The sequence below is a fragment of the Ailuropoda melanoleuca genome, chromosome 9, assembly GCF_002007445.2.
Source record: "Ailuropoda melanoleuca isolate Jingjing chromosome 9, ASM200744v2, whole genome shotgun sequence".
NCBI lineage: Eukaryota > Metazoa > Chordata > Mammalia > Carnivora > Ursidae > Ailuropoda > Ailuropoda melanoleuca.
Window position 1 is genome coordinate 95,028,005 of NC_048226.1, and position 26,296 is coordinate 95,054,300.

The 26,296-nt window shown below is 41.4% G+C and overlaps 1 protein-coding gene across 3 annotated transcripts in view; it reads right to left on the reverse strand.

The window, feature by feature from the left end:
* Positions 1 to 2,713: 2,713 nt before the first annotated feature.
* Positions 2,714 to 26,296, reverse strand: part of LRRC6 (leucine rich repeat containing 6) — an 81,147-nt gene continuing 57,564 nt past the window's right edge. For all 3 annotated transcript variants that reach the window (XM_011222910.3, XM_011222909.3, XM_034668630.1), the window contains 2 exons: positions 9,780 to 9,862; positions 2,714 to 3,100 (listed from right to left, as the gene is read on the reverse strand). In XM_011222910.3, coding sequence (XP_011221212.1) covers positions 2,923 to 3,100; positions 9,780 to 9,862 — 261 coding nt within the window. In that variant the 3' untranslated portion in view covers positions 2,714 to 2,922. The remainder of the gene's footprint in view (positions 3,101 to 9,779; positions 9,863 to 26,296) is intronic.

Below are 26,296 nucleotides of genomic sequence, written 5' to 3' on the forward strand. Positions count from 1 at the left end.
CACCTACAGAGAAGCAGGAGGAAAAGTTCGTGGACCTGAGGACATCTGGGCATGAGGGCCAGAAGCTGGCATCACATCGGTGAGATTTTTCTCTCTCCTGGGGCCTCTCCTGCCCCTGGAGGAGCTGATGTTGGTGCAGAAGCAATGAGCTTTCTGGAAGTAAGAAATGGGCCGAAGCAGAGATGAGGAGGATGGCACAGAGAGGATCCGCAGAGAGCAGCCGGAGCACCGGATTCTGGAATTGGGGTATTATTCGCATAAAGCCCCTCTACCCTCATACATCTTTTCATATTTCCAAAAGGAGTGAGTCGTTTTAAGATTCATGAAGTAGGTTTGTGCCTATTTTCTTTGAAAACATTGCTATGTGAATTATCTCATTCACTTTGGTACGTAAATATCTTTTGTATTAGAAACTCAGTCAAAAATGACTTAATGAGAATCCCGTTCTAACATCCTGTTACGCTATCTTAGGGCAAGCCATCTGATCTTGGGGAGTCTCAGCTGTAAAACGTAATAGTGGGTTCAGAAAAGTTAGCTCAGTTTGCTAGTATAATTGATCCACATTTGTTTGCATCACAAAATAGAAGCTCAAGACATGTTGCTTTGGGTTCACCATTATACTCCTTGCATTTGGCCCACGGTACGCACGTTACTTTTGAATGAACAATGAACAAACGTTGAGCTGAAAGGATTTCTCCTAAGATAAAAAATGAGATAAGTATAGGAAAGCATTTGGCAAAAAAAACAAAAACAAAACACTATGAAATCTAAAGACACTCTTTTGGGAGCAATGCAATTGCCCAGCGGTGGTCTTGCCTTTTTAGATCAAGCCTTGTCAGGGCCAGCTCTCCATGAGCTCACCCACCCCTACTCTGATACTCTACCCTGCTCAGCCTGCTCCAGTGACCCTGGCTTATTGGCTGTTCCTGAAACCATGTGCCACCTCAGGGCCTTTGCACATGCTGTTCTCAGTTTTTAGGACACTCTTCCCCCAGGTGAGCACATGGCTCACTACCTCACGGTTGGATCTTGTTGGAGATCGCTGCTACACTGCCCCAATTTTATCCTGTAAATCTTCCTCCTAACCTTCTTTAAGGAGGCCTGCACCTACCCTGGATGATTGTGCATCGACAAACAGTTTTCAGGCATTACTAGACACCAACTCTAAATTGCCGGTAGTTCCCAGGAGATCCAAAACAACGATGTGGTCCACAGTCANTTTATCCTGTAAATCTTCCTCCTAACCTTCTTTAAGGAGGCCTGCACCTACCCTGGATGATTGTGCATCGACAAACAGTTTTCAGGCATTACTAGACACCAACTCTAAATTGCCGGTAGTTCCCAGGAGATCCAAAACAATGATGTGGTCCACAGTCAGGGGGGAAGGCTGTTTTTTATTTCAGTTGGGAGAGACTGGGATGAGAAGGTTTTATTTTTGAACCTAGCCAGTTTAGTTCCTTTATATATTCTCTAAACGCTGCTTGAAAATGGACTCATTATTTGTGTCTTTTGATTTGGAGCTAAAGGCACTAGGGGTCCTCTTCCTACTTGGAAATCTTTCCCTCCACCTACTCAGGCAGGAGGGACATTTACAATGTTTCTACCTTACCCCCAGGCAACAGCCCCACTAACCTCCTCTATGTCCAGGGGTCTCCTTTCCCCCAGCATGGAAGAGCACTTCCCTCTTTCCCGTAAGCCCTCAGGACAGCCTCCTCAAGGCTGGCAGAGCTTCTGTAACCTTCTAGTGGTGCAACAGAGGCACCCAGCTCAGGTATCCCCAAGAAAGAACCTGCACAAGGAGTGCTGAACCAAAGCCTCCCACCCCGGCTGCCACTCTCTGGGCAGGGAGCTACTGGCTGAGACCTGAATGTGGCAGGGATAGTTGGGCTCAGCCATCTTTTTTTTCTCTTTTCTTTTTTCTTTTTTTCTTTTTTTTTTAGATTTTATTTATTTATGTGGCAGAGAGACAGCCAGCTAGAGAGGGAACACAGCAGGGGAGTGGGAGAGGAAGAAGCAGGCTCATAATGGAGGAGCCTGATGTGGGGTTCGATCCCAGAACGCCAGGATCACGCCCTGAGCCGAAGGCAGACGCTTAAGGACTGCGCCACCCAGGCGCCCCGGGCTCAGCCATCTTGACCCAACAGGCTCCTTTGCTGTGGACAACCCGGTGCTACAGCTCCGGCTGGGCTGGCTGGGGTTCTCCTAGAGCTGCGCTGTCTCCCGAGGCTCCATTTAGNGGCTCAGCCATCTTGACCCAACAGGCTCCTTTGCTGTGGACAACCCGGTGCTACAGCTCCGGCTGGGCTGGCTGGGGTTCTCCTAGAGCTGCGCTGTCTCCCGAGGCTCCATTTAGCCCATCCCCCTTCCCCTCCTTCCACCTCCTTCCCTTCAGTTTGTGGATGTCAAGCCTACATCTAAGGCCTTAGAGGCTCTCCCTTCCTACCCCTGCTTGCTCTCCTCTTCATTCCAAGGCATTACCACCAATAATCATGAGAAGAAAATTGAAACACTGCTAAAATCATATTAAAGCATTCCCATTCGATCTGAAATTACAGTTTTAACTTCTGAGCTTGACCAATTTGCTGAAGTACCAATTTAATAATCAGGCCTTTTATCTCTGACTTCATTTCTCTGCATTAGCAGCCAGTCCTGTGATTGAAAATCAACGTCTTAATGTAATAGTTCCATGATTTACGGAACATTTGCACTAGCCAGCATTTTATTATAGACAAATGAGTTATAGCATTTTAAGATATACATTTGAATTTTAAACTAGCTTAAGAATATTACTGTATAGAGCAGAAGCTAAAACACTGGAGTAGTAAGTTGATAAATAACTCGGTGTTTACCCCACAGTGGTCTGCACGCACGCTGCAAGGAACAGAACTGGGTTTGGTGGGTCCGTCGATGCAGCCTGATGTTTCAAATCAATGGAGGCACTTCAGGGTTATCTTCAAAGTCGGGATCTTCCTCATTTGCTGTAATTTTGGGTTCAGATTGAATTCTTCGGGGCCTGTGTGTTTTCTCTTGAACTATGTTAGCCACATCAGGGAAGGAATGCTTGCTAGGATCTACTTCTAGTTTCTCAATTTGCTTGTTTCTACAACAGCAAAAACAGCAAAAGGAAATTGAGCTGGCATTTTAAGTGAAATTTCAGAGTCAACTCATTCATTCATTCATTCAGCAAACATGGGCAAGTGCTATCCTTGGAGCATAGCGATGCTTACAGAGCATACAGCATAAAGACACCGTGATAAGAGACTGTCCCTGGTTTCAGGTAGCTCAGAGCCTTGTAGGAGAAAGAGCGGAGAAGGAAAGTGCTGTTGCACAGACAGCAAAGGGAGGTCAGCTGGGAGACTCTGCTTGCTTGAGACTCTGTATTTATTTATTTTTTTGAAGATTTTATTTTTAAGCAATCTCTACACCCAACATGGGGCTCAAACTCACAACCTGAGATCAAGAGTTGCATGCTTTACTGACTAAGCCAGCCAGGTGCCCCACACCTGACAATCTTTACACGATACAGCAGGCAAACCCCATAGCCAGGATCAGTAACAGAACCACTAGGGGCAGGTCTTACCCCTGAATGTAGCTAACTGGGCTCCTGGACCCTGCTGTTTTAGATGATCCAGCTTTCATGCAGGGACATTTATATACATTCAGGTGCCTAGAAAGCTCTGTCCACCACTTTCCCCCACAAGATCCTACTCCTGATGCCACACCCAGTTCTCTTGGCAACAGTTACGTGAAAACAGAACGAGAAAGATTCCCATGCTGCCATCATATAGAAAATTCTAGATAATACAGGTCAGTTGGCTGCTTCTCTGCCAACTTCAGGCCGTAGGTCTGGGGTTAGGCACAGTACTCTGTATTTATATCAGTTTCCCCAGTGACTTTGATAATTAGTCAAACTATTTCGGAATCACTGTACTGGTCATACAGTCAGTCTTTCAACAGAATATAGTAAGTGCCTCCTCTATTCCAACCCCAAACCATCCCATGGTCTGTGCAAAGAGGTATGTTTCCTGGTAGCATATAATAGCACAGCACAGAGCTCGAACAGAACATTTATCACATTATCATGTAATTGTCTCATTATTGCTCTGTTCTCCCTATTAGACCGGCATTCTTGAAGCAATTATATTGCCTTTTTCATCTTGTATCTTTGGTATACAGCTTTATTGAATACATGTAAAATAAATGAAAAAATATTATACTACTGTGCAATCCTGAAATTAAATAAGACATCTTTGACCTACAGAAAAATCACAGTCGGCCTCATCCAGGAGCCCCACACTGATGTCCTCAGACACAGTGTATGGTGGGGAGGGAGGTTCGACTTACTCTGGAGAGTGTAAACTCTCTGTTGTTCTTGTAACCCTTCCCCCTCATTCCTGTTGGCTGCCTAGCCCTTGAAGGCACTTGAGTTTTTAATTTTTCTCAGTATTTTGATTAACACACATGGACCCATTGAAGGAAAGTGTAATGTATACAAAGAATATAAAGCATAAATATTCCGAAGACCCAGAGTGTGTGCTATAAACTATGTAGGAAGTTACAGTTTCCAAAGACCTACGTTATAGACATTATTAAATATAGCTTTACTTTTTAATTCCCATGCTCTTATTTAAAAGGCTATCATATCTATGGCTTAATTAAGATATCTGAATTCATCTGAATTAGATATCTGAATTCCTCTATTATAAGTATGTTGACTTTGAGGAAAAGCAGCCTATCTCTCTTCCAGGCATATACCTCTTGGGCCACAACTTCTGGATTTTAGCAATAAACACTGAACTCAGCCAGAGGCAGTTCTCTGTCACTCACCCCCTTCAGATGTTGGGAGAAATAATTTGCATGCAGGACTTTAACTCGTCATGAGTCTCTGGGCAAAAGACAGTGAGTAGATAGGCCAGGAGCACCTGCAGATCATATTAATCCCAAAACAGAGAGGAGAGGGGCTTTTGTCCTCTGCTGTTTCGTCCCTCAATGTCAGACACCTGAAGTGACAGGGGCCCAACAGTTGCCCATCAGCAGTTTTACCCACCACCTGACGGTCAGAACCAGAACCTCTGGGGTCTAGTAGGGATAACTGGAAGACAAAATGAATATTTTTATTACCATGGAAGAAAGCAAAAGAAAGGGTCTAAAATCACTAGGGATAAAAAACATGACAGATTGATTCCTTCTATTAAAGAACATAAGGAAAGAGCTTGTTTCTGGTAATATGGAAGGCTAGCATATTTGGACCAAAGATTCCTGCCTCCCATTGAAAACTTTAGGGAGATCATGAAAGATATGATAAGATAATAAGGAACCCTCAGGGCAGAATTCAGCAAAAGGCAGAACCAGGGAGGAAGTGGATCCCTGAAGCCACCTTTGCTCTGAAGGAATTTGCTGAACCCCTAAAGTGGTGCTTTTTGGTCTTGCTGGCCTTATGGAGTCTGAGAACAGAGGTCAAGGCCCTGAGAGTGTCAGGTGGGCAGTCTGATAGGACGCCCTCTCTACCAGAAGGCTTTTCTGTCATGTAAGAGTGAATGAAAAGTAAGCCCACTCTGCCCACAGCCCCAGGGACTGTGAGGAGAGCGGGACAGAGAAGGTCTGAGTTGTCACAGCCATGGTTAAAAACATCGATCTTGAATTTAGAGTGAAGTGGTTCCAAACTGGCAGTGCCCTCAAGTAGGGTCTGCCCCAAAGCACCTGCCAGTGCTCCCTGGCTCAGGACCTCCCAGGCTTCTGAGAAGCCCCCAAACTGTTTTCTAAGGCAATGGAGCAGCTTGCCATCAAAACTAACAAGCAGTCAAGGAAAAAGGGGCACTCTGCCTGAGAACCAGCAGAAGCAACAAGAACACAGATAGAAACTAAAAACCTCAGGTTTGGAATATGAAAGCACGGATTATGAAACCAATAAAATGTTTCAGACTTAATAGTGTAATGTTGAACTTTTCCTCTGGGACTGGCAATCAGACAGAGATGCCTGCTATTCATCTCCATTCCACATTGTACTGATGCCTTTCCCTATGCACTAAGGCGTGAAAAAGAAATAAAAGATACAAGATTAGGAAGAAAGAAAGTCATCATTCTGTAGATATGTAGAAAATCCAAAAGGACCAACAGAATTAATAAAATCATAGGAGAGATCAGCAGGGTTGCCAGGTATAAAGTCAAACACAAAAGTGAATTATATAATGGTGATGTTTGTAAATTACTGCGAATATACTAGATGCCACTGAGTTGCATACTTTCAGATACTTAAGACAGTGAATTTTATGTTTTATGTATTTTACCACAATAAAAAATTAATTGCAAATCTATATACAATCAACAAAAGCACATTTATGATAGCATCAAAATACCACACACCTAAAAAAATTAATACAACATGGGTATATTTAACGTGAATCTAGACATGAGCCTCGCAGCCTTCACAAGAATTAACTCAAAATGGATCACTGACCTAAACACAAAATGCAAAACTGTAAAACTCCTAGAAGAGAACACAGGAGAAGAGCTAACCACCCTGGGTACGGCGATACCACTTTAGGTATGACAGTAAAGGCACGATCCATGAGAGAAATAATTGACAAGCTGGATTTCATTAAAATTAAAAACTTCTGCTCCATAAAAGACAATCTTGGGAGAATGACAAGACAAACCACAGACTGGGAGAAAATATTTGCAAATACATCTGATGAATGACTGTTATCCAAAACATACAAAGAACTCCTCAAACACAACAATAAGAAAACAGTGTGATTGGAAGATGGGCCAAGGACCTTCACAGACACCTCACCAGCAAAGATGTACAGCTGGCAAATCAGCAAATGAAAAGATGCTCCAGACCATATGTCATCGGGGAAATGCAAATTAAAACAACAAGGAGATACAAGTACATGCATATTAGAATGGCCAAAGTCCAGAACACTGACACCACCAAATGCCGGCAAGAATGAGGAGCAACAGGAACCCTCATCCATTACTAAAAGGGATGTAAAGTGGTACAGCCGCTTTGGAAGACAGTTTGGCAGTTTCTTACATAACTAAACATACCCTTAACCATGAGATCCAGCAATCACACTTCTCGATATTTACCCAAAGGAGTTGAGAACTTATGTCCACACAAAAACCTGCACACAGTGTTTATAGCAGCTTGATTCATAATTGCCCCAAATTGGAAGCAACGAAGATGTCTTTCAGCAGGCAAATGGATAAATAAATTGTGGTCCATCCAGATAATGGAATATTATTCAGCACTGAAAAGAAATACACTAGCAAGTCATGAAAAGACATGGAGGAAGCTTAAATGTATATTACTAAGTTAAAGAAGTCCATCCAAAAAGGCTACACGCTTTATGATTCTAACTCTAGCACATTCTGGAAAAGGTAAAACGAGAGAGACAGTAAAAAGAGCAATAGTTGCCAGAGGTGGGGGTGGGGGAGAGAGGGATGAATGGGTGAAACACAGGTATTTTTAGGACAGGGAAACTACTCTGTATGACACTATGACCATGGATACATGTCATTATATATTTGTCAAAACCCACAGAATGAAGAACACTAAGTTTGAACCTTAATGTAAACTATGAATTTGGGGTGATAATGATGTGTGTTAATGTAGGTTCAACAGCTGTAACAAATATACCACTCCGCTGATGGATGTTGACCGTGCGGAAGACTGTGCACGAGTGGGGCAGTTGGACACATGGGAAATCTCTGTGCATTTCACTCAATTTTTCTGTGAACCTAAGACTGCTTTACAGAAAAAGGTCTATTAAAAAAAAAGACACAGTGAATATAGTAGGAAGGCAATCCCAAGAATGGACTAAGACTTATAATTCCGGCTCTACTATTAGTAACTTTGTAATCCTGGGAAAATTTATCTCTCTGAACCTCGGTCTGTTAGGAATAACCAGATTTCTCTTGTAGTTATTTTTAAGATGAAAGACAGGTGTTGGGGAGTATCACGTAGCACGGCCTAGGCACTCAACACTCAATAAACCCATTCTGAGCAAGTTATGTGTCCTCCTTGATCAGACAGTGTCACGGGACCACAAGTGTTCACAAAACTGGTTACCTTCCCTACAAAATATGATCCCCTCTGGTCCCAAGGAACGGAATCTTACCCTACTGATCTTCCCCCTCCAGTCGCTCTGTGGCACAGCAAGAGGAAAGGGCTGCCCTGGCTGTGAGAGGTGTATCGCTAGGTCTGCCATCCTCCCCCTCAAACTCACAGCTGCCTGACCTTGTTCCCACGTGCGGCCTCAACAGGCAGCTGTTCGGTTCAAGGGATCTCCCAGCCGGAGGCTGGGGTGATGTACATGGTGAAGTTTGTCAATGATTAGGGAGCGCCATGAACACCCTTCCATACATATGTTATGTATGGCTGGGAGGTGATTATTTCTCAGCGATAAAAATGAACAAGAGAGGCTTTGCAAGCGTAACGTAGGAAGCAATCACCATAATGGTGATCTTCCTGGGGTCTGAAAACTAGCTCCACACTGTTTGCGATGACTTGGCTTCCTATTCCTATGATCCCTCACAAACTGGATTCACACTCCTTACATGTGTGGATGCTGCTGGGGGTTAATTATGGCCATGAATATTCATAATAGAATAACACCCTTGAGTCCCTCTAAGTTACACATGTATCTGACATGGAAGCCACTAAACTAGGAAATACGAGAGTGGGTCCCCAAGGTTCAAACCAGCAACCCACCTTTTAAAAGGAATTCAACTCCACACCTGTTGTTCAGACAAACCCCATGTTTGAAAATCCACAAAACTTCCACAGTTGACTGGGAATATACGAATGCCTGACTGCTTGTATTATGCAAGATGTAAATATAGCTCTTGTGCAGGTATTTTTGTAATGATAATTTCAGCATATACATTTGTATCACAAAGATAGTTTGCCTGGGTTCAGAATAGATTTTACCATCTGGATGGTTAGAGTCCGGAAATCATGACAAGTAGCAGGGAAGTCGAAAGGCCTGGGATGTGTGTTCTAAGGAAGAGCTCAAAGGAGGAGAGCTTTGTCCAGAATACTTTAAGGGAGGCCACGGCTCAGAGGAGCTGGGCTTTGTTCTGAGGGTCTTCAGGCAGCAGAGCTAGAATGTTTAGTGAGGAATGGAGGAGACACTTTGTGCCACTGGGGAGTATGGAGAGAGGGGAGGGAGCCGCTGGGAGAGAGGCTGACCCACAGGCTCACAGATGACCTGTGAGTAGGAGGTCGACAGGAGGGCACATGATGGGGCCTCTTGGCCCTTGCAGCCCTGAGAGTTTTAGGACCTACAAAGTGACATAGGGGCCGTGAGGGGACAGTGTGAGCAGCATTATGAACAGGGCTCAGCAGAGCTGTCCCAGTGCATCACGGCTACCCAACCTTCAGACATTCTAAACTTCTCTCCCTCATTTGTCCCATCTGTAAACGGAGGATAAAACTAGGAAGGATGAAGTGTGTTAATATGGGTTAAACACACAGAACAGTGCCTGATACAAAGTGAGTGCTCAGTCAACGTTAGCGGTCCCTGGTGCTGACATCACCAATCTTAACCATTATCGTCACAAGTAATTGGGGCCTGTATATACACAGATTTGTTTTTTAGGGATCAAGAGCCCTATAAATCGAGAGTCTACATTTTGGGAATAAACATTAACATTCACAGCATGAATCATTTGTAAACTTTAAATAACTGTTATCTTTGGGGAAGGTGCATTCTAGCCACCAAATGACAATGAAGAGAACTATAAAAAGCTCAAGACAGCTGGGGAGGCGGTACCTTTGGTTTGCGGGCTCTCTGCTGCTGTCCAAGGTACTTTCCCCAAACTTTGATGTTTGTCGCCGTGTGATTACTCCGTCTACCTGAAGTAAAAATACAACATGCACTAAGTGGTACATCACTCTCTGATAGATCCTCAAAAATATACACTACCTACATATTTTTTAAGAAGTGAAAACATTTTAATTTTCAGTACATATTCCATAAAGGAGTCTAACCTTAAGCCCCTGTATGTGGCTTGAGAAAGTTATATCACAAATTCTATCTGTGCACCATACTCTTGCAAAGCCACAAGCTATCCTTCATTTGCCAAAGGCCAAGCAGGGGGAATATGGTGAATTAATTCACGTAACAAAGAGTTTCTGAGAGCCAGTGACATGCCAGATGCCGCTGGAGGGGCTGGGGATAGAGATGTGGCAGAGGCACTGCCTCTGAGCTGCCCCGCTCCACGCATGTGTTGCAGCAGGAAGCACGCTGAGCTGGAAACTCGGATCCCTACTTTCCCTGCGCACTGTACCCCGTGAGATATGAGCTCGAAGGCCACTTCTGGCATGAAAAATTCTGTAATTCTTCCACTTCTTTTAAAACAAATAAGCTCAGTGCTAAGCATGTTGAATTCTCAAGAAATAAAACTGATTGGTTTAATTCAACGAACATATAACGAAGATTATTTACACCCAGCACCTTCCCTTAGGAAGCTCAAAGGTACAAGAGTGTAGGGGCAGAAGAGGACATGGGGCCATTTACTAGACCCAGACACCACGCTGGACACATGCCTGCCTATATGAGGCAGTTCCTGTGTTTTATTTAACCCCCACCTCCCAGTGTTCCAATGAGACAAGGATTATTTATAGGCAAAGAAAAGGAACTTTAAAACTCTTCTCATGTAGTTTTGGTCCACTGAACAAGAAGGGGGCTTCTAGCCTTTTCTTTCCAGGGAAGAGAGAGGTCTGGAGTGTGTACATTCCTCTCTCCACCCTAATCAGCTCTTTTTCTTTGGGGAAGAAGTACTTCATTTACTGGCCACATCTCACTAGTGGGCAGGGTCACTCCTCTGCAGGTGAGGGACATCTGCTGCTCCTTCTCTTTTGGACCTGAGACTTCACTTGCTGTACAGCAGTGGTCAGATCTATGAGGAAACAGACTAGGTTTGGACTTTTAGGGTCTGGTCACCACCCGCACTCCCATCTGCAGGCTCAGGCAAGCATGCTGGACTCACTATCCATGTTTGGGAAGGAAATCAGTAGCCCCGAGGTAGCCTGAATCTTAAGCCAGATTCTCCAATCCAAGCTTTACCAAACCTCTGCGTCAGAGCACTGGCCACTTAATACAATTATTAGATGGGGTAATCTGTTACCCATTTGACTCGCAATTGCTGGTTGTATGTCCCATTGGTCAGAGCCCCAGAAAGCTTATCCCATTGTTTGTCACTTGAATGTTTAAGGAAATGAATGGTGAACGAAGAAATGAGGTAATGAATCCTAGTCTGGGGAACAGTAGCATCAAATTTGGGGAGGTGAATGCTTGATGGATAACCACCCCTCAATGGCAATCCTTCTGTTGTGGGAGAAGAACCAGTGTTTTAGACAGTGCAGTTGTTTATTTACCTATCATATTTGACAACAATTCAATCCATTTGTGTGTGTGATTTCGTGCCACTCCCTTACGCAGAGGAAGATGCAATAGGTTGGCCCTTCCCTTCCCACAGACCTCATGGGAGGGCCCCTTGTGATGCAGAAGGGAAAGATCTGCTAGAATCCTACCCTTTCAGTATGTCTACTGAACATCCGACTGGGAAAAATACCTGTAAGTACCACACATGGTTTGTGCAATGGCCAGACTTGTGCTGAGACTCTGGGAGGAAAGAGCAGTGAAAACTGCAGGGACCAAGGACACTACATTTCAAGTCTGGAAGAGTTTGTTCAGAAGCGTTTTAAAAGAGGTAGTCTGCAGAACAAACACTTAGAGAAGAATACTGTGGAAGGATCAGCAACTAAAGCTACCGATGCAATGTTTACTGAGTAATTAAAGGAGATGACTCATGGAAAGGTTTGCCCAACGAAGCAGTTCTATTATCGTCAAACACGGGTTTTTTTGTTTTTTTGTTTTTTGTTTTTTGGGGGGGGTTTTGGAGGAGGAGGTTAATTCTAACATGTTTTATTTGCCACATTTTAAAATATATTAATGTTATAATTTTGTNGGTTTTTTTGTTTTTTGTTTTTTGGGGGGGGTTTGGAGGAGGAGGTTAATTCTAACATGTTTTATTTGCCACATTTTAAAATATATTAATGTTATAATTTTGTGTTCCATTAATTTTTTGTTGGCTAATGATTGATGTTATATTTTTAGATGTTAATGTTGGTAAGGTATGTGTGTACACTACTTTAATGTGAAAACTGAGTTTTCCTCCTGTTCTTTAACTGAACGAGTGTGATGAATACAAGTATTTCCCCCACCTTCCTGGCCTATCCTTAAGGACATGGACACACTGTTTGGTAGCTACTTAGCCCAGTTCTGGTTTATTAAGCCATATGAATATCAAACATGAAGGAAAAGATACAACTGAGGGGACTAAACAGAGACACATCCAGTCGAGGGGAGGAGAGGAAGAGGTTGCAGATGTTAGGGCAGTGAGAACTGGACCCTTCTTCCTGCAGGGTCTCAGGGAGGCAGCAGGGCCTCTGGGAGATGTGGCTGCACCTTTGGGTGGAGCGGCATTGTCCGCTGGAACTTTCTGCAATGAAGGAAACGTTCTGTGCAGCCCAACATGGGGTTCCCAAACATTTGAAATGTGGTTAGCGTACCTGAGCTACTAAAGGTTTAATTTTATTTAGATTTAACGAATTTTAACGGACCACGCCAGAGAGATGGGAACATGGTTACGGTGAGCCCCAAATGCATATGTGGGCTGCCCAATTCTTCTTCAGGGTGAAGGACATCCATCCACACCAGGCACCGCTAATTCATCTGTGGTCCTTGACTATGTGGCCTTTACAGTTCTGGAAGTGGGACCTGGTACCCTTACGGGAGTTTGAGAACTTGAAGCCTGGGTCCCAGCCTCTGTGATCACTGATCCTGCTCCTGGCTCAGCTCTTCCCTCCCCCTCACAGGCAGCTGTCCCCAGGACACACCCTCACAGACATGCTGCGTGCTCCTCTCCAGCTCATATCTCTTCCCAAGGAGCAGTGACACCTTTGCATTTTTTTTTATTTTTTAATATTTTAATTACATTAAATGAGGCCAATGTTAGTTAAAAAAATCATTAAATTGTCAGTTTTAAGAAAAAAAGCTCTTGAGCCAGAAGTACAAATTTTGTATTGCTTCACGTTGTGAATGCACTAACAAGAATGGGGGCATATGCATAATTAGAGTCTTAAAACACCCCGTTTCTAACACTGTTATTTGTCACATAATAAGCTCAGACAAAGATTCACTGTTTATGGAAATGCAAATAGAATCACAAATTTGGAACTTTTCTTCACAGAGAATTTGCTGTGCGCTAGAATCTAAATGTGCTTTTTATTTTTAAAAGATATTTTCAGCTTATTTCGTTCCAAAGATTCTTTTAAGTNTTATGGAAATGCAAATAGAATCACAAATTTGGAACTTTTCTTCACAGAGAATTTGCTGTGCACTAGAATCTAAATGTGCTTTTTATTTTTAAAAGATATTTTCAGCTTATTTCGTTCCAAAGATTCTTTTAAGTTTAAAAGTTAGGAGGAACTAAGAAATCAGTAAGAAAAATATTGACCCCAACATTCATATTAACACCAAATTCATCTTAACACCAGTATTTATATGAACAGCAGGTAAAACGCTTCTGATGAGACCTGATTTTCCCCAGCAGAGGACTGCAAGCTCAGGTCCTGAAAAACTGCTGGTTGTTTTCCTACTGTACCTGCAGTGCTAGCCTTGCCCTTCCTCTAGGAAGTGATGTTCATTAACACTAAACATCTTCATCATTCGTACTAAGTGTGTTTAGGGATGACTGATGGACAAGCTGTAAGGGCCAAAATATGTTCAATAAATTAGATCATGGGGAATAATGGTTTCCTGAATCCATAGAAAGAAATGTAATCAGCTTCCTGAAAATTCAATTGTGGGACAGGCACAAAGGTACAAATTAACGTTTTAATGATGTGATATTACTTTACTTCTCATAGAGTCATGCAATTTCATGCAGTTGAAAGTTGAGAGTGAACATGGAGGTAGTAACCAAAGTCCCCTTTTCTATAGAAGGCGGAAGTCCCTTCTAAGTCCTTCCTGGCAGACAACTGTCCAGCTTTTGTTGAAATCCTACCCCAGGATGAAGTCTCATGACTTCCTTGGACAGCACCCGGCACTGAGACGATCTCCCTCTACTTTTTATTTTATTTTATTTTATTTTATTTTATTTTATTTTATTTTATTTTAGAAGGGCAGACTGCCACATGCAGTGCCTCATTTGGACTTATCTGGTCTTGGAAACCTGACTACCTTATGTTCTCCTACAAATGGACTTGAGAGCTTGTCTGGAGGTTCTAGCAGGGGAACGCAGTTACTCCTATACCCTTGACTGAACAACAGTCCTCCTCTGTCAGGGACATCCTCTTCCACTGAGCATGCAGCTTTGGGAGGGATGCACATGGAGCAGTGAGGGAGGAAGGGGACACCCGTCAGCCAGATCAGCCCAATCAACCCTGGCAATAAATGGGGTGACAGATGTCCTAGTCAGATCACCCTCACATCCTGTTTTATTTTTTTTTAGTGTAATTAATTTTTTTTCAAGTTTTTATTTAAATTTCAGGTAGTTAACATATAGTATAATATTAGTTTCAGGAGTAGAATTTAGTGATTCATCACTTACATACACACTCAGGGCTCATCTCAGCAAGTGCCCTCCTTCGTGCCCATCCCCCTCTAGCCCATCCCCCCACCCCTGGCAACCCTCAGTTTGTTCTTCATAGTAAAAGTCTGTTCTACCATTGCCTCTCCCTTTTTCCCTCTATGTTCATCTGTTTCATTTCTTGAATTCCACATATGAGTGAAATTATATAGTATTTGTCTTTCTCTGACTGACTTATTTCGCTTAGCATTACATCCTCTAGTTCCATCCACATCGTTGCAAATGGCAACATTTCATTCTTTTTCATGACTGAGGAATATTCCATGATTGTTTGGGCTTTTTCCATGTACCTCGACTTTAACAAAATGTATATGGTTGCTTTCCTAACTATAGAAATCACTAAGATGGTGAAACCCAGATTGGGTGTGCTGGGTAAAATTCAATAAACAGACACAAGGGAGAGAGACCCAGCTCTCGATCCTTATCTTCAGGTTGAACCATAGAAATTACCTATACCTGCCTTTTTTTTTTAAGATTTTATTTATTTATGTGACAGAGAGACAGCCAGCGAGAGAGGGAACACAAACAGGGGGAGTGGGAGAGGAAGAAGCAAGCTCCCAGCCGAGGAGCCCGATGTGGGACTCGATCCCGGAAGGCCGGGATCACGCCCTGAGCCGAAGGCAGACGCTTAACGACTGCGCTACCCAGGCACCCCTATACCTGCCTATTTTTGACCCACAAAACAGTGATTTCACATGGTTCAACTTGTTATTTATATGAGGCTGAATAAGAATGAGTAAACAGTCACTGCACTCCAGATGAAGACTTGCTATAACGATAAATTAAAAGAGCACATGGGCAAAGGACAAGGAATCTAACTAGAAATAATTGTGAGGAACAAAATATAAAATAATCAACCTTTTAATTTTCCTTGTGAATTTACCCTGGCTTCTTAAATTATAGTCTTCAGGAAAATCAGAAGTAAATTTCTCTTTTCTTGAATTTTCACTTTGTACCATAGTGTCAGCTATTACCGCCATTGAATCTTCTCAAGGAATATTTACTGAGCATCTACTATGTGCCAAACATAGGATAAGAGGTAGATATGGGATGATAAATCGAAAAATTATCCCTGATCATCTCAGGAGAGATAAAGACACACAAGCAATTAAAATACACGGGAGAAAGTGCAATTAACAGATATATGCCTATACTAGTATGGAAGCCCAGAGGTGGGAGGGGTGTATCCTGGTGGCATGGGGAAGGCTTCCTGGAGAATGTGAGGTTTGATATGAATTTTAAAGAATAAGCAGGAATTTGCTAGAAGATGGGAGATTATGTAGGGAATGAAGAACATTCCAGGGAGAGAAAGAAAGCCTGAACAAAGACAGGAAGGTCAATGACCACAGAAACTAGCACAGAATATCGGGCAGATAATAGCTGGAAACAAGGGTGAAGAACCAGGCAGAGGTCAGTCAGGTCTTAGGAGACTTTATTTTAAGGTGCTTGAACTTTGCATAGGAGGTGATGGAAATCTCTGCAGTTTTGGGTTTTTTTCTCAATTCAGCAAAACAGCAATATTCTCAATGTACTCTTATTTTCATTAGTCAAAGTGTGTGATGTTAACAAAATGATTAAGTCCAGGGGAGTGGTAGTTTTTGAAAGAAAATATTTCTTTCATTCGTAGGTTAAAAAAATATATATATATATTTACTATTAAATTGCTTCCTCCTCACCCCAAACTTCATTCTGAGAGTACTAATGACATGCAGTTCTGTTGGGAACTGTGTAGATGTGCGTCCTGGTCAACAAACTTATTGTCAGAACGCTGACATGTAAATTTTTGACTAATCTGTTCTTCTGGGCTCCTGTCTGCCTGTCAGCTCCAGATGTGTGTACATTTCTCTAGCTCCCCGCTGTCCCTCACGAAGGAGGTTTTAGACTCCGCATCCAGGATCACCGAGCACTTATACGTCCTCTTAGAAGGCGTTATTTCCACGAAGCACAATCCATTACTCACGATTTGCCCCTGCGTGGGAGAATGGGAAATTTCAAATGGAGATTGGCCCTTAAAAGAATTTAACATTAATAATGGGCTTTCACCCTCTTCAGGAGAGGCCGCTGCGGTATTTTCATGAGGATGTGGAGCAGAATCCAAACTCACAATACAGGTGCTGAGCCTATTTGCTGTTGTACGCACTTGTTGCCCCGTTTCTGCTCTGCTCTGTAGAGTTCAGGGAGATGGACCCTCCAGGTCTCATTACCCAGCTTCCCATGTCACCTGGCTTCCAGCTGGTTGTGGCCAATGGGAAGCACTGGAGGGAAGCTGCTGGACTAAGAAAGAGGCTCCAGATGCCTCTCCCACAGTCCATATCTGTGTGAATGACTTCTCCAGTAGTGGTAAAGTCTACTCTGTGGCTGCCAAGAGGTCTCTGCAGGTCTGGTTTTTCCAGGTGACATTGGTGTGTGGTTTCCTCCCACACCATCTCCTCCATCTGTCCTGGGAGTGGAGGTAGCCGCCTGATGTTCCAGGTTTCTGGGTGGTCTTACTCTCCCTTCTTTGGCATCCTAGATCTTCTATTACCCATGTAATACATTTCCTGATTTACTCCTATAAGGTACATTGCTGTATAAATTTCCTGTATACGTTTTCAGTACTTAAGTGTTTCCTGATTTTTCATTAGGCCCTTAACTGATTTACTCCATGCTTCTCACACCTCTGGGTACTTGTTACAACACACATTTCCACAACATCTAATTAGAATCTGCAGATAGTGGCCTGGGAATCTAGTTTTTTAACAAGCTCTCTCCAGGTGATTCTTAGCATCAGGCAAGTTTTGAAAACAGACTTACTGATCCCACAGCTTTGAGGCTTTTCTGGAAGCAATTCATTTACACAAGCCACATTTATGGGATATACTAGGGAAAGCCAGCCATTGATGGGTTTTAAGCATAAGAATAAAATGATCTGATTTATGTTTTAAAAAGGTCACTTTGGCTTTTGTATGAGGAAGGAATCAAAAGTGGAAAGCACAGAAGCAGGGAAAACAGGGAGAGGCCTGTATGAGGTGGTCCAGCTGGGAGATGACAGTGGCATGGACAAGGGTGAGGTGGGGAGACAGAGGTAAGTAACAGAATTCAGGATATGTTTGGGTAGTAGTGCTGACCAGGTGGATGTGTGAGGGTAGAGGTAAGTCAAGGACGCCTTCGAATCTTTGACTTCAACAACTGAATATATCATGGCGCCATTTTCTAGGACAGGGACGACTGTGGGAGGAGCAAGTCTGCAGAAAGAAATTAGGGGTTCATTTGGCCATTTGAAATTAGTCATGCTGATTTGTACATTCAGTTTGGCTTCTCAGTTGACAGGTGCATATAAAATGTCTTTGATTCTAACGCCTATACAGTTTGCTCATGTTTACATTTTTTATTTTCCAAATAATAATTATATTTTTTATTTCCTTTGAAGTTTAATAGCATTTTAGGACAGCATTTTGAATTCCTCAATTTATTTATTTGTTTATTCTGTATTTTATACTTAATATTTTTAATGACTAGTGATTAAATGTAATTTCTATAATTTTTTTCTTTTGGAAATGAAAATGAGGTTTTCATAAGGCTTTGTCCATTACGAACTTTTAAAATTATCTTGATTATATTGTTCAAATAATAAATGGTCTTACTTTTTGTTGATCATCTTTATCAAAGACAGAAATTGGTCATAAATCTTCTAGCGGAGCTGATTCTGTTTATTTGTCCTCTTGTTTATAAGGCCTTGTGTTTTAACACAAATAATGTACACTCTAATGAATATAAAGCAATTGGATCTTTATTTTATGCAATATTTTTATTACTATAGAATAATTCTTATTCCATTTTATGCTTCTTTGCTTTAAATTCTATCATGTCTGATACTCATTTTGCCATAAGAACTCCATAAATTTTGCTTGCATTCACTTATTAGAGCTGTGTCCATTCTTTTCTTTACATTTATCTTGGGTCTTTTAATTTCAGGTGTGTTCTTGTGAGCTGGATAGCATAATGGATTTTATATCTGTTACTTTCTTACAATTTTTCTGATTTTATGTTTCCTTCCTCTATTGCTACTGTATTGACTTTTGTTTGCATTTATTTTCTGTAATGATTTGTAACTTACACATTTTAATTCTACTAATTTTCCCTGAAAATATTTATATTAAATTTCAACATGAACACAGTGTACTGTTGGACCTAAATGTGAGACCTGAAAACATAAGCTTCCTAGGAGAGAGCACAGGCAGTAATTTCTCTGACATTGGCTACAGCAACATTTTTCTAGATATGTCTCCTGAGGCAAGGGAAACCACCAGAAAATTAAACTATTGGGACTTCATCAAAATAAAAAGCTTTTGCTCAGGAAAGAAAACCACCAACAAAACCAAAAGGCAACCTACTGAATGGAAGAAGGTATTTGCAAATGACATATCCAGTAAGGGGTTAATACCCAAAATATATAAAGAACTCATACAACTCAACACCAAAAAACCAAACAATTCAATTACAAAATGGGTAAAGCACCTGAATAGACATTTTTCCAAAGAAGACATGTAGATGGCCAACAGACACATGAAAAGATGTGTCAACATCACTCATCATTAGGGAAATACAAATCAAAACTACAATAAACCATCACCTCACACTTGTTAGAATGGTTAAAATCAAGAAGACAAGAAACAACAAGTGTTGGCCAGGATGTGGAGGAAAAGGAACCCTCATGTACTGTTGGTGGGAATGCAAATTAATACAATCACTGGAAAACAGTGATTAAAAAATTAAAAGTAGAAATGTCATATGACCCTATAATTCCACTATTGGGTATTTACCCAGGGAAAACAAAAACACTAACTTGAAAAGATATGTGCACCCCTATATTCACTAAGCATTATTTACAATAGCCAAGAAATGGGGGCACCTGGGTGGCTCAGTCAGTTAAGTGTCCAACTCTTGATCTCAGCTTAGCTCTCGATCTCGGGGTTGTGAGTTCAAGCCCTGTGTTGGGCTACATGGTGGGCATGAAGCCTACTTAAAACAAACAAACAAATAAACTGTCTCGCTTCACAGATGACATGATACTCTATATGGAAAACCCAAAAGAATCCACTCCCAAACTATTAGAAGTTGTAGAGCAATTCAGTAATGTGGCGGGATACAAAATCAATGCTCAGAAATCAGTTGCATTTCTATACACAAATAATGAGACTGAATAAAGAGAAATTAGAGAATCCATCCCATTTACAATAGCACCAAAAACCATACGTTACCTTGGAATTAACCGGAGATGTAAAGGATCTATATTCGAGAAACTATAAATCACTCTTGAAAGACATTGAGGAAGACACAAAAAGATGGAAAAATATCCCATGCTCATGGATTGGAAGAATTAACATAGTTAAAATGTCCATGCTACCCAGAGCAATTTACACTTTCAATGTTATCCCGATAAAAATACCAATGACATTTTTCAAAGAACTGGAACAAATAATACTTAAATTTGTATGGAACCAGAAAAGGCCCCGAATTGCCAAGGAACTGTTGAAAAGGAAGAACAAAGCTGGGGGCATCACAATGCCAGATTTTGAGCTGTACTACAAAGCTGTGATCACAAAGACAGCATGGTACTGGCACAAAAATAGACACATAGACCAATGGAACAGAATAGAGAACCCAGAAATGGACCCTCGGCTCTTTGGGCAACTAATCTTTGATAAAGCAGGAAAAAACATCCAGTGGGAAAAAGACAGTCTCTTCAATAAATGGTGCTGGGAAAATTGGACAGCTACATGCAAAAGAATGAAACTTGACCACTCTCTCACACCATACACAAAGATAAACTCCAAATGGATGAAAGACCTCGATGTGAGACAGGAGTCCATCAAAATGCTAGAGGAGAACATAGGCAGCAACCTCTACGACATCGGCCAAAGCAACCTTTTTCATGACACATCTCCAAAGGCAAGAGAAATAAAAGATAAAATGAACTTGTGGGACTTCATCAAGATAAAAAGCTTCTGCACAGCCAAGGAAACAGTCAAAAAAGTGAAGAGGCAGCCCACGGAATGGGAGAATATATTTGCAAATGATACTACAGATAAAAGACTGGTATCCAAGATCTACAAAGAACTTCTCAAACTCAATACGTGAGAAGCAAATAGACAAATCATAAAATGGGCAGAAGATATGAACAGACAATTTTCCAATGATGACATACAAATGGCTAACAGACACATGAAAAAATGTTCAAAATCATTAGCCATCAGGGAAATTCAAATCAAAACCACACTGAGATACCACCTTACGCCAGTTAGAATGGCAAAGATAGACAAGGCAAGAAACAACAATTGTTGGAGAGGATGTGGAGAAAGGGGATCCCTCCTACATTGTTGGTGGGAATGCAAGTTGGTACAGCCACTCTGGAAAACAGTGTGGAGGTCCCTTAAAAAGTTAAAAATTGAACTACCCTATGACCCAGCCATTGCACTACTGGGTGTTTACCCCAAAGATACAGACGTAGTAAAGAGAAGGGCCATATGCACCCCAATGTTCATAGCTGCATTGTCCACAATAGCCAAATCATGGAAGGAGCCGAGATGCCCTTCAACAGATGACTGGATTAAGAAGCTGTGGTCCATATATACAATGGAATATTACTCAGCTATCAGAAAGAACGAATTCTCAACATTTGCTGCAACATGGACGGCACTGGAGGAGATAATGCTAAGTGAAATAAGTCAAGCAGAGAAAGACAATTATCATATGATTTCTCTCATCTATGGAACATAAGAACTAGGAAGATCGGTAGGGGAAGAAAGGGATAAAGAAGGGGGGTAATCAGAAGGGGGAATGAAGCATGAGAGACTACGGACTCTGAGAAACAAACTGAGGGCTTCAGAGGGGAGGGGGTGGGGGAATGGGATAGGCTGGTGATGGGTAGTAAGGAGGGCACGTATTGCATGGTGCACTGGATGTTATATGCAACTAATGAATCATCGAACTTTACATCAAAAACCAGGGATGTACTGTATGGTGACTAACATAATATAATAAAAAAACTTAAAAAAAATAAAACAAACAAACAAAAATAGTCATGACATGGAAGCAACATAAATGCCCATCAATAGACAAATGAATAAGAAAAATATGGTATGTATACACAATGGAATATTACACAGCCATAAAAAGGATGAGATCCTTCCATTTGAAACAACATGGATGGACCTACAGGGTATTATGCTAAGTGAAATAAGTCAGACTGAGAAAGACAAATACCATCTGATTCCACTCATAAGTGGAATCTAAAAAAGAGCAAATGAATAAGCAAACAAAAAGCAGAATCAGACTTATAAATACAGAGAATAAACTTATGGTTGCTGGGGAGAGGTGGGTGAAGGTTTGGGCAAAATGGGCAAAGGTGAGTGAGAGGTACAACCTTCCAGTTATGGACTGAATAATTCCCGGGAATACCATCAGTGATATTGTACTAGTGATGTAATGGGACAGATGGGGCCACACTTGTGGTGAGCACAGCATAATGTATAAACTTGTCAAATCACTAAGTTGTACACCGGGAACTAATGTAACATTGTGTGTTAACAATACTTAAAAAAAGTTCAAGGTATGTATTTGGTGGCTGTGAAAGTGTTCATCTGTTTGTTCTCCCGACTTCCAACTTCCCTATTTTCATGTTTTAAAAATCATACAGCTTTTTTTTATATCATTTTCATTACTTATTCCAAGGAAAATAACTTTTGATTCATTTTGAAGCCTCATTCAAAACAATGACAACCGTTTCTATAAGACTATTGAAATACTGGAGAAAGATGACAGCGTCTCAGTAGCAGAGGGCTAATGGATAAGGGGGTAAAAGGGTAACGGGGACAGGGAAATAAGAAGTCCTCCTTAGGTTTTCAGTTTAAGCAACATTACAGGAGGTACAACAGACTCATTCCTGATTCTGTGAGAAGATATCCCTGGGATCCCTAATGCAGTGCAAATCATCCCTTTTTCTTTGCATTTCTAAGAACTTACCAGAGCACACAGTAGGTGCTCATTAAAATATATGGAATGTCTGAACTAATGGATGGATGGATGAATAGATGGATGGCGACTACAGAACTCATAGAACTAATGGTAAAGACCCATAGAGACGCCTGTTCCTGTGTCATGTCTACAAATGGGGAAGAGGCAGGAGTTCTATGAGAGTCGCAGCTTCATGCATGCTGGGCCCAGTTGGTGTTGGGTCTAATTGGAGTAAAAGGCATTTGAGGAGCCTTAGGAGATCCCACAGTTATGACACTAGCTCTGAGCCAGTAACAGAATTTCAAATTTAAGCGGAAGGGAAGAGAAGCTAGTTAAGAAGAATCTCAGCCTGTTTGAAACTGAGACTCAGGAACTGGGGCGAGGGCAGAGCTGGGTCTGCAGGAGGTCACGGTCAGTGGATTCAGCAGGGAGGAGATAGGAAGGGAGCCCTAGGAGACCCACTTGATTTTTTATCTCTTCCATAGTAATTCACATGGTGCTTTATTCGTACTAAGTGCTTAATAAATCTTTGATAAATTCAATAAATATTTTAATTGATTAATTAATAATTCAGTAATCATCTAAAGTTTTTCATAATTTGGCAGAAAGTTTTCTGAGTTCTAGTGCCTTACTTCCAGGTGTGGCAACAGACACACGCTAAATACTTCCTTCATCTGATACAAATAACTTCCATATAATTTATTTATGGGTGTAGCATGTCTTTTCTCTACCAGGGCTGTGCTTAAGTATACACATGTGATGTCTTCACCCATGCCTCGTAAGTAATTTCTGAACTGCCTAAGTCCATTAGATACCAACCCACGCTGATGTGAGCCACCTGTCTGATGTGGAGGGGAGGGGAGTTGAGTCCAGTTACTGAGTGAGCAGTACTCAGCAACTAGGCCCAGCCCTAGGACCGAAATAGACAGTTATCCTCTACCGATCCTACATCAGCTACAGAGGAATGGGGTCACCTGCAAATTCTCCACCTTCTCACATATTTTTGGTATTTGTATTTATCAGTTAGCCACAGTTCTGAAATCGAACATTTAAAATGTGAGGTTCAGTCACCCGAAAAAGAATATTATTAATATAAAACTTCAGAATATAACTTTTAATTTTCCTCTAGCATTTGAGTAACTTTATATATATCCAAAATCATTTTTGATATTTTAGTAACTTCATTATTTCTCTACTGTGCTCTGATTGACTTTACCGAGAGAAGCATATAATTCACTGTGTCTAATAAAAAAGAATTTTTGAAAGAAAACAAGATCTTTTTTTCTATTTAAAAAAAGGTGATTAATCCACAATATTAGAAAATACATAAATTACCAGAGGCATATTATTTAAAAATCTTTGAACAGATGGAAATACTTGCATAAGTTAAACATTTTGAACTACATCCTATCTCAAGCAAATACATACCTGGCAGCAAAAAGAAATAAGAAATTAAATTTTTGAAAAAATGATCAGAAAAATAAGAAGGATAAGAATACTGGCTTTGATTCCAAAGATACCCAAGTAATCTGAGGAAAATTTTAGAAGGTGCAATTACTGACATTTATATGTAAAATCAATATGACAGTTGCATAAGACAGTTACATGGCTTTGAAATAAAAGTAGAATAAATCTAACTATCAAATAGTTCCTCCAAAATTCTTTTATACTTGTTAATGCAATCTTATCTGACAGCTCCCCACAGAAGATCATCTTCACACAACAGCCTAAAATTGAAAATGATATTTTATTAAGTTAGGACAAACATCAAGGATGATAATGTTTCAAAAGAAAAGAAAATACCCTTCTACAATCTTGCTAGAGATAGTCTCAGTGGGAAATATCCTCCACTGACATGAAAGAGTTCGTGGTTATTCTTGCCAGAAGTAGTTCAGAATGCTGGGGCATTTTTACCACCCTCTTCGTCCCGCCCCCATCATAGGGCGCAGCCATCACCCAAAGGTTCTCAGGGTTGGTGTCGTACTATCCTAGTTCCATTCCCCCCTTAGGTAGAGTTATCCTGAGGTGTGTGTTTTGCAATATCTCCTAGATCTTTCCCACCGGGGTAGCTAGCTTGATAGAACACTCTCTACTGGCTACCTTTCCTTCCCTACTTCCCGCCACCCAAGTAAACTGCTGTACTCACATCCCTGGATTAGGTTCCACTTCTGGGAGATCTCATATCAAAACAATGTTTCACAATATGTGTCTCTCAATTTAATATTTACAATAACTGTGGTACTCACAAGGTTCCCCTCAAGGAGGAAAAGCAACAATCTGGCATAACCAGATTCCAAGAACACTGGCAGGATTTCTACTGGATCCCATTCAGGTCTCTCTGTGTGCCTAATTTATTTTTGATGTGTGCTTAATACTTACAATACACACACACACACACACACACACACACACCCAGGCATGGTACTCATCTGAGACTACCTTCACTCAAGGTCAAGGCTCAGTTTTAGGGCCATTTCAATAGCCATTGGGATAGGCTGCTAGATCTTCGGGGATTGGCTGGCTTCTTATTCACCTTACTCCTAGGTTGCAGTCCTTCAGAATCATAACCCAAAGTGGGTATGGTTTACTGGAATCCCCACTCATGAACTTGAACTTTTTTCTTCTCACCCCTGTGTGGCCACTGAAAGCCATTCCTTTTGGAACAGTGGACAGTAACTGTTCACTACCATATTAGGTATTATACTATTAAGATGCTTAAAATATGTAGTCCCTCTTCCTAAATTTTGCTCAGAGTGATTATTGTTCCCAATTACCTTGCTGGCAATCAGCAGATGACATAGCTCTAGATGTCATTTAAAGTCATGAGCTGAGATGAAATTAACGTAGGGGATGAGTATACATAGAGAAGAGAAGGGGTCCCAGAATTGAAGGATTGACATGCTAACTTTTGGAGGCCAGAGTATGAGAAAGAACCCGCAAAGCAGCAGCCAGCGGCAGAGGACATCCAGTGAGCAGAAGGGTCTAGTGACTTAGAAAAAGAACAAAATGAAAGCAGTGTATCTAACGCCAAGTGAACAAGTATTTACAAATGGAAGGGCCGATCATGGTGCAAAACACTTCTGAAAGGACAAATCAGAAGATGAGGGCTGACCACTGGGTTTAGTAACATGGACGTGAGAGGAGACCTCAAAGAGATGTTTCCATGCAAGGGGGGTAGGGGATGAATGCCTAGTTGGAGTTGGTTTTAGACATCACAAGGAAAGAATTGAAGCAGCAAATACATTGTTACATGAGTTTTGCTGTAAAGCAAATGAGGGCATTAACTAAAGGGGGATGTTTTTCTTTTGTACTGTTTTGTTTTAAAGAAGGAAGATGTGTTAGCACGTTTTCTAATGTGAGATGCAGAAAGGGGAAATTCGGGGGTGCCTGGGTGGCACAGCGGTTGAGCGTCTGCCTTTGGCTCAGGGCATGATCCCGGCGTTATGGGATCGAGCCCCACATCAGGCTCCTCTACTGTGAGCCTGCTTCTTCCTCTCCCACTCCCCCGGCTTGTGTTCCCTCTCTCACTGGCTGTCTCTGTCTCTGTGGAATAAATAAATAAAATCTTAAAAAAAAAAAGGAGAAATTCAATGAATAAGTAGAGAGAAGGGAAAACTGTCAGAGAGAAAAAAGGTCT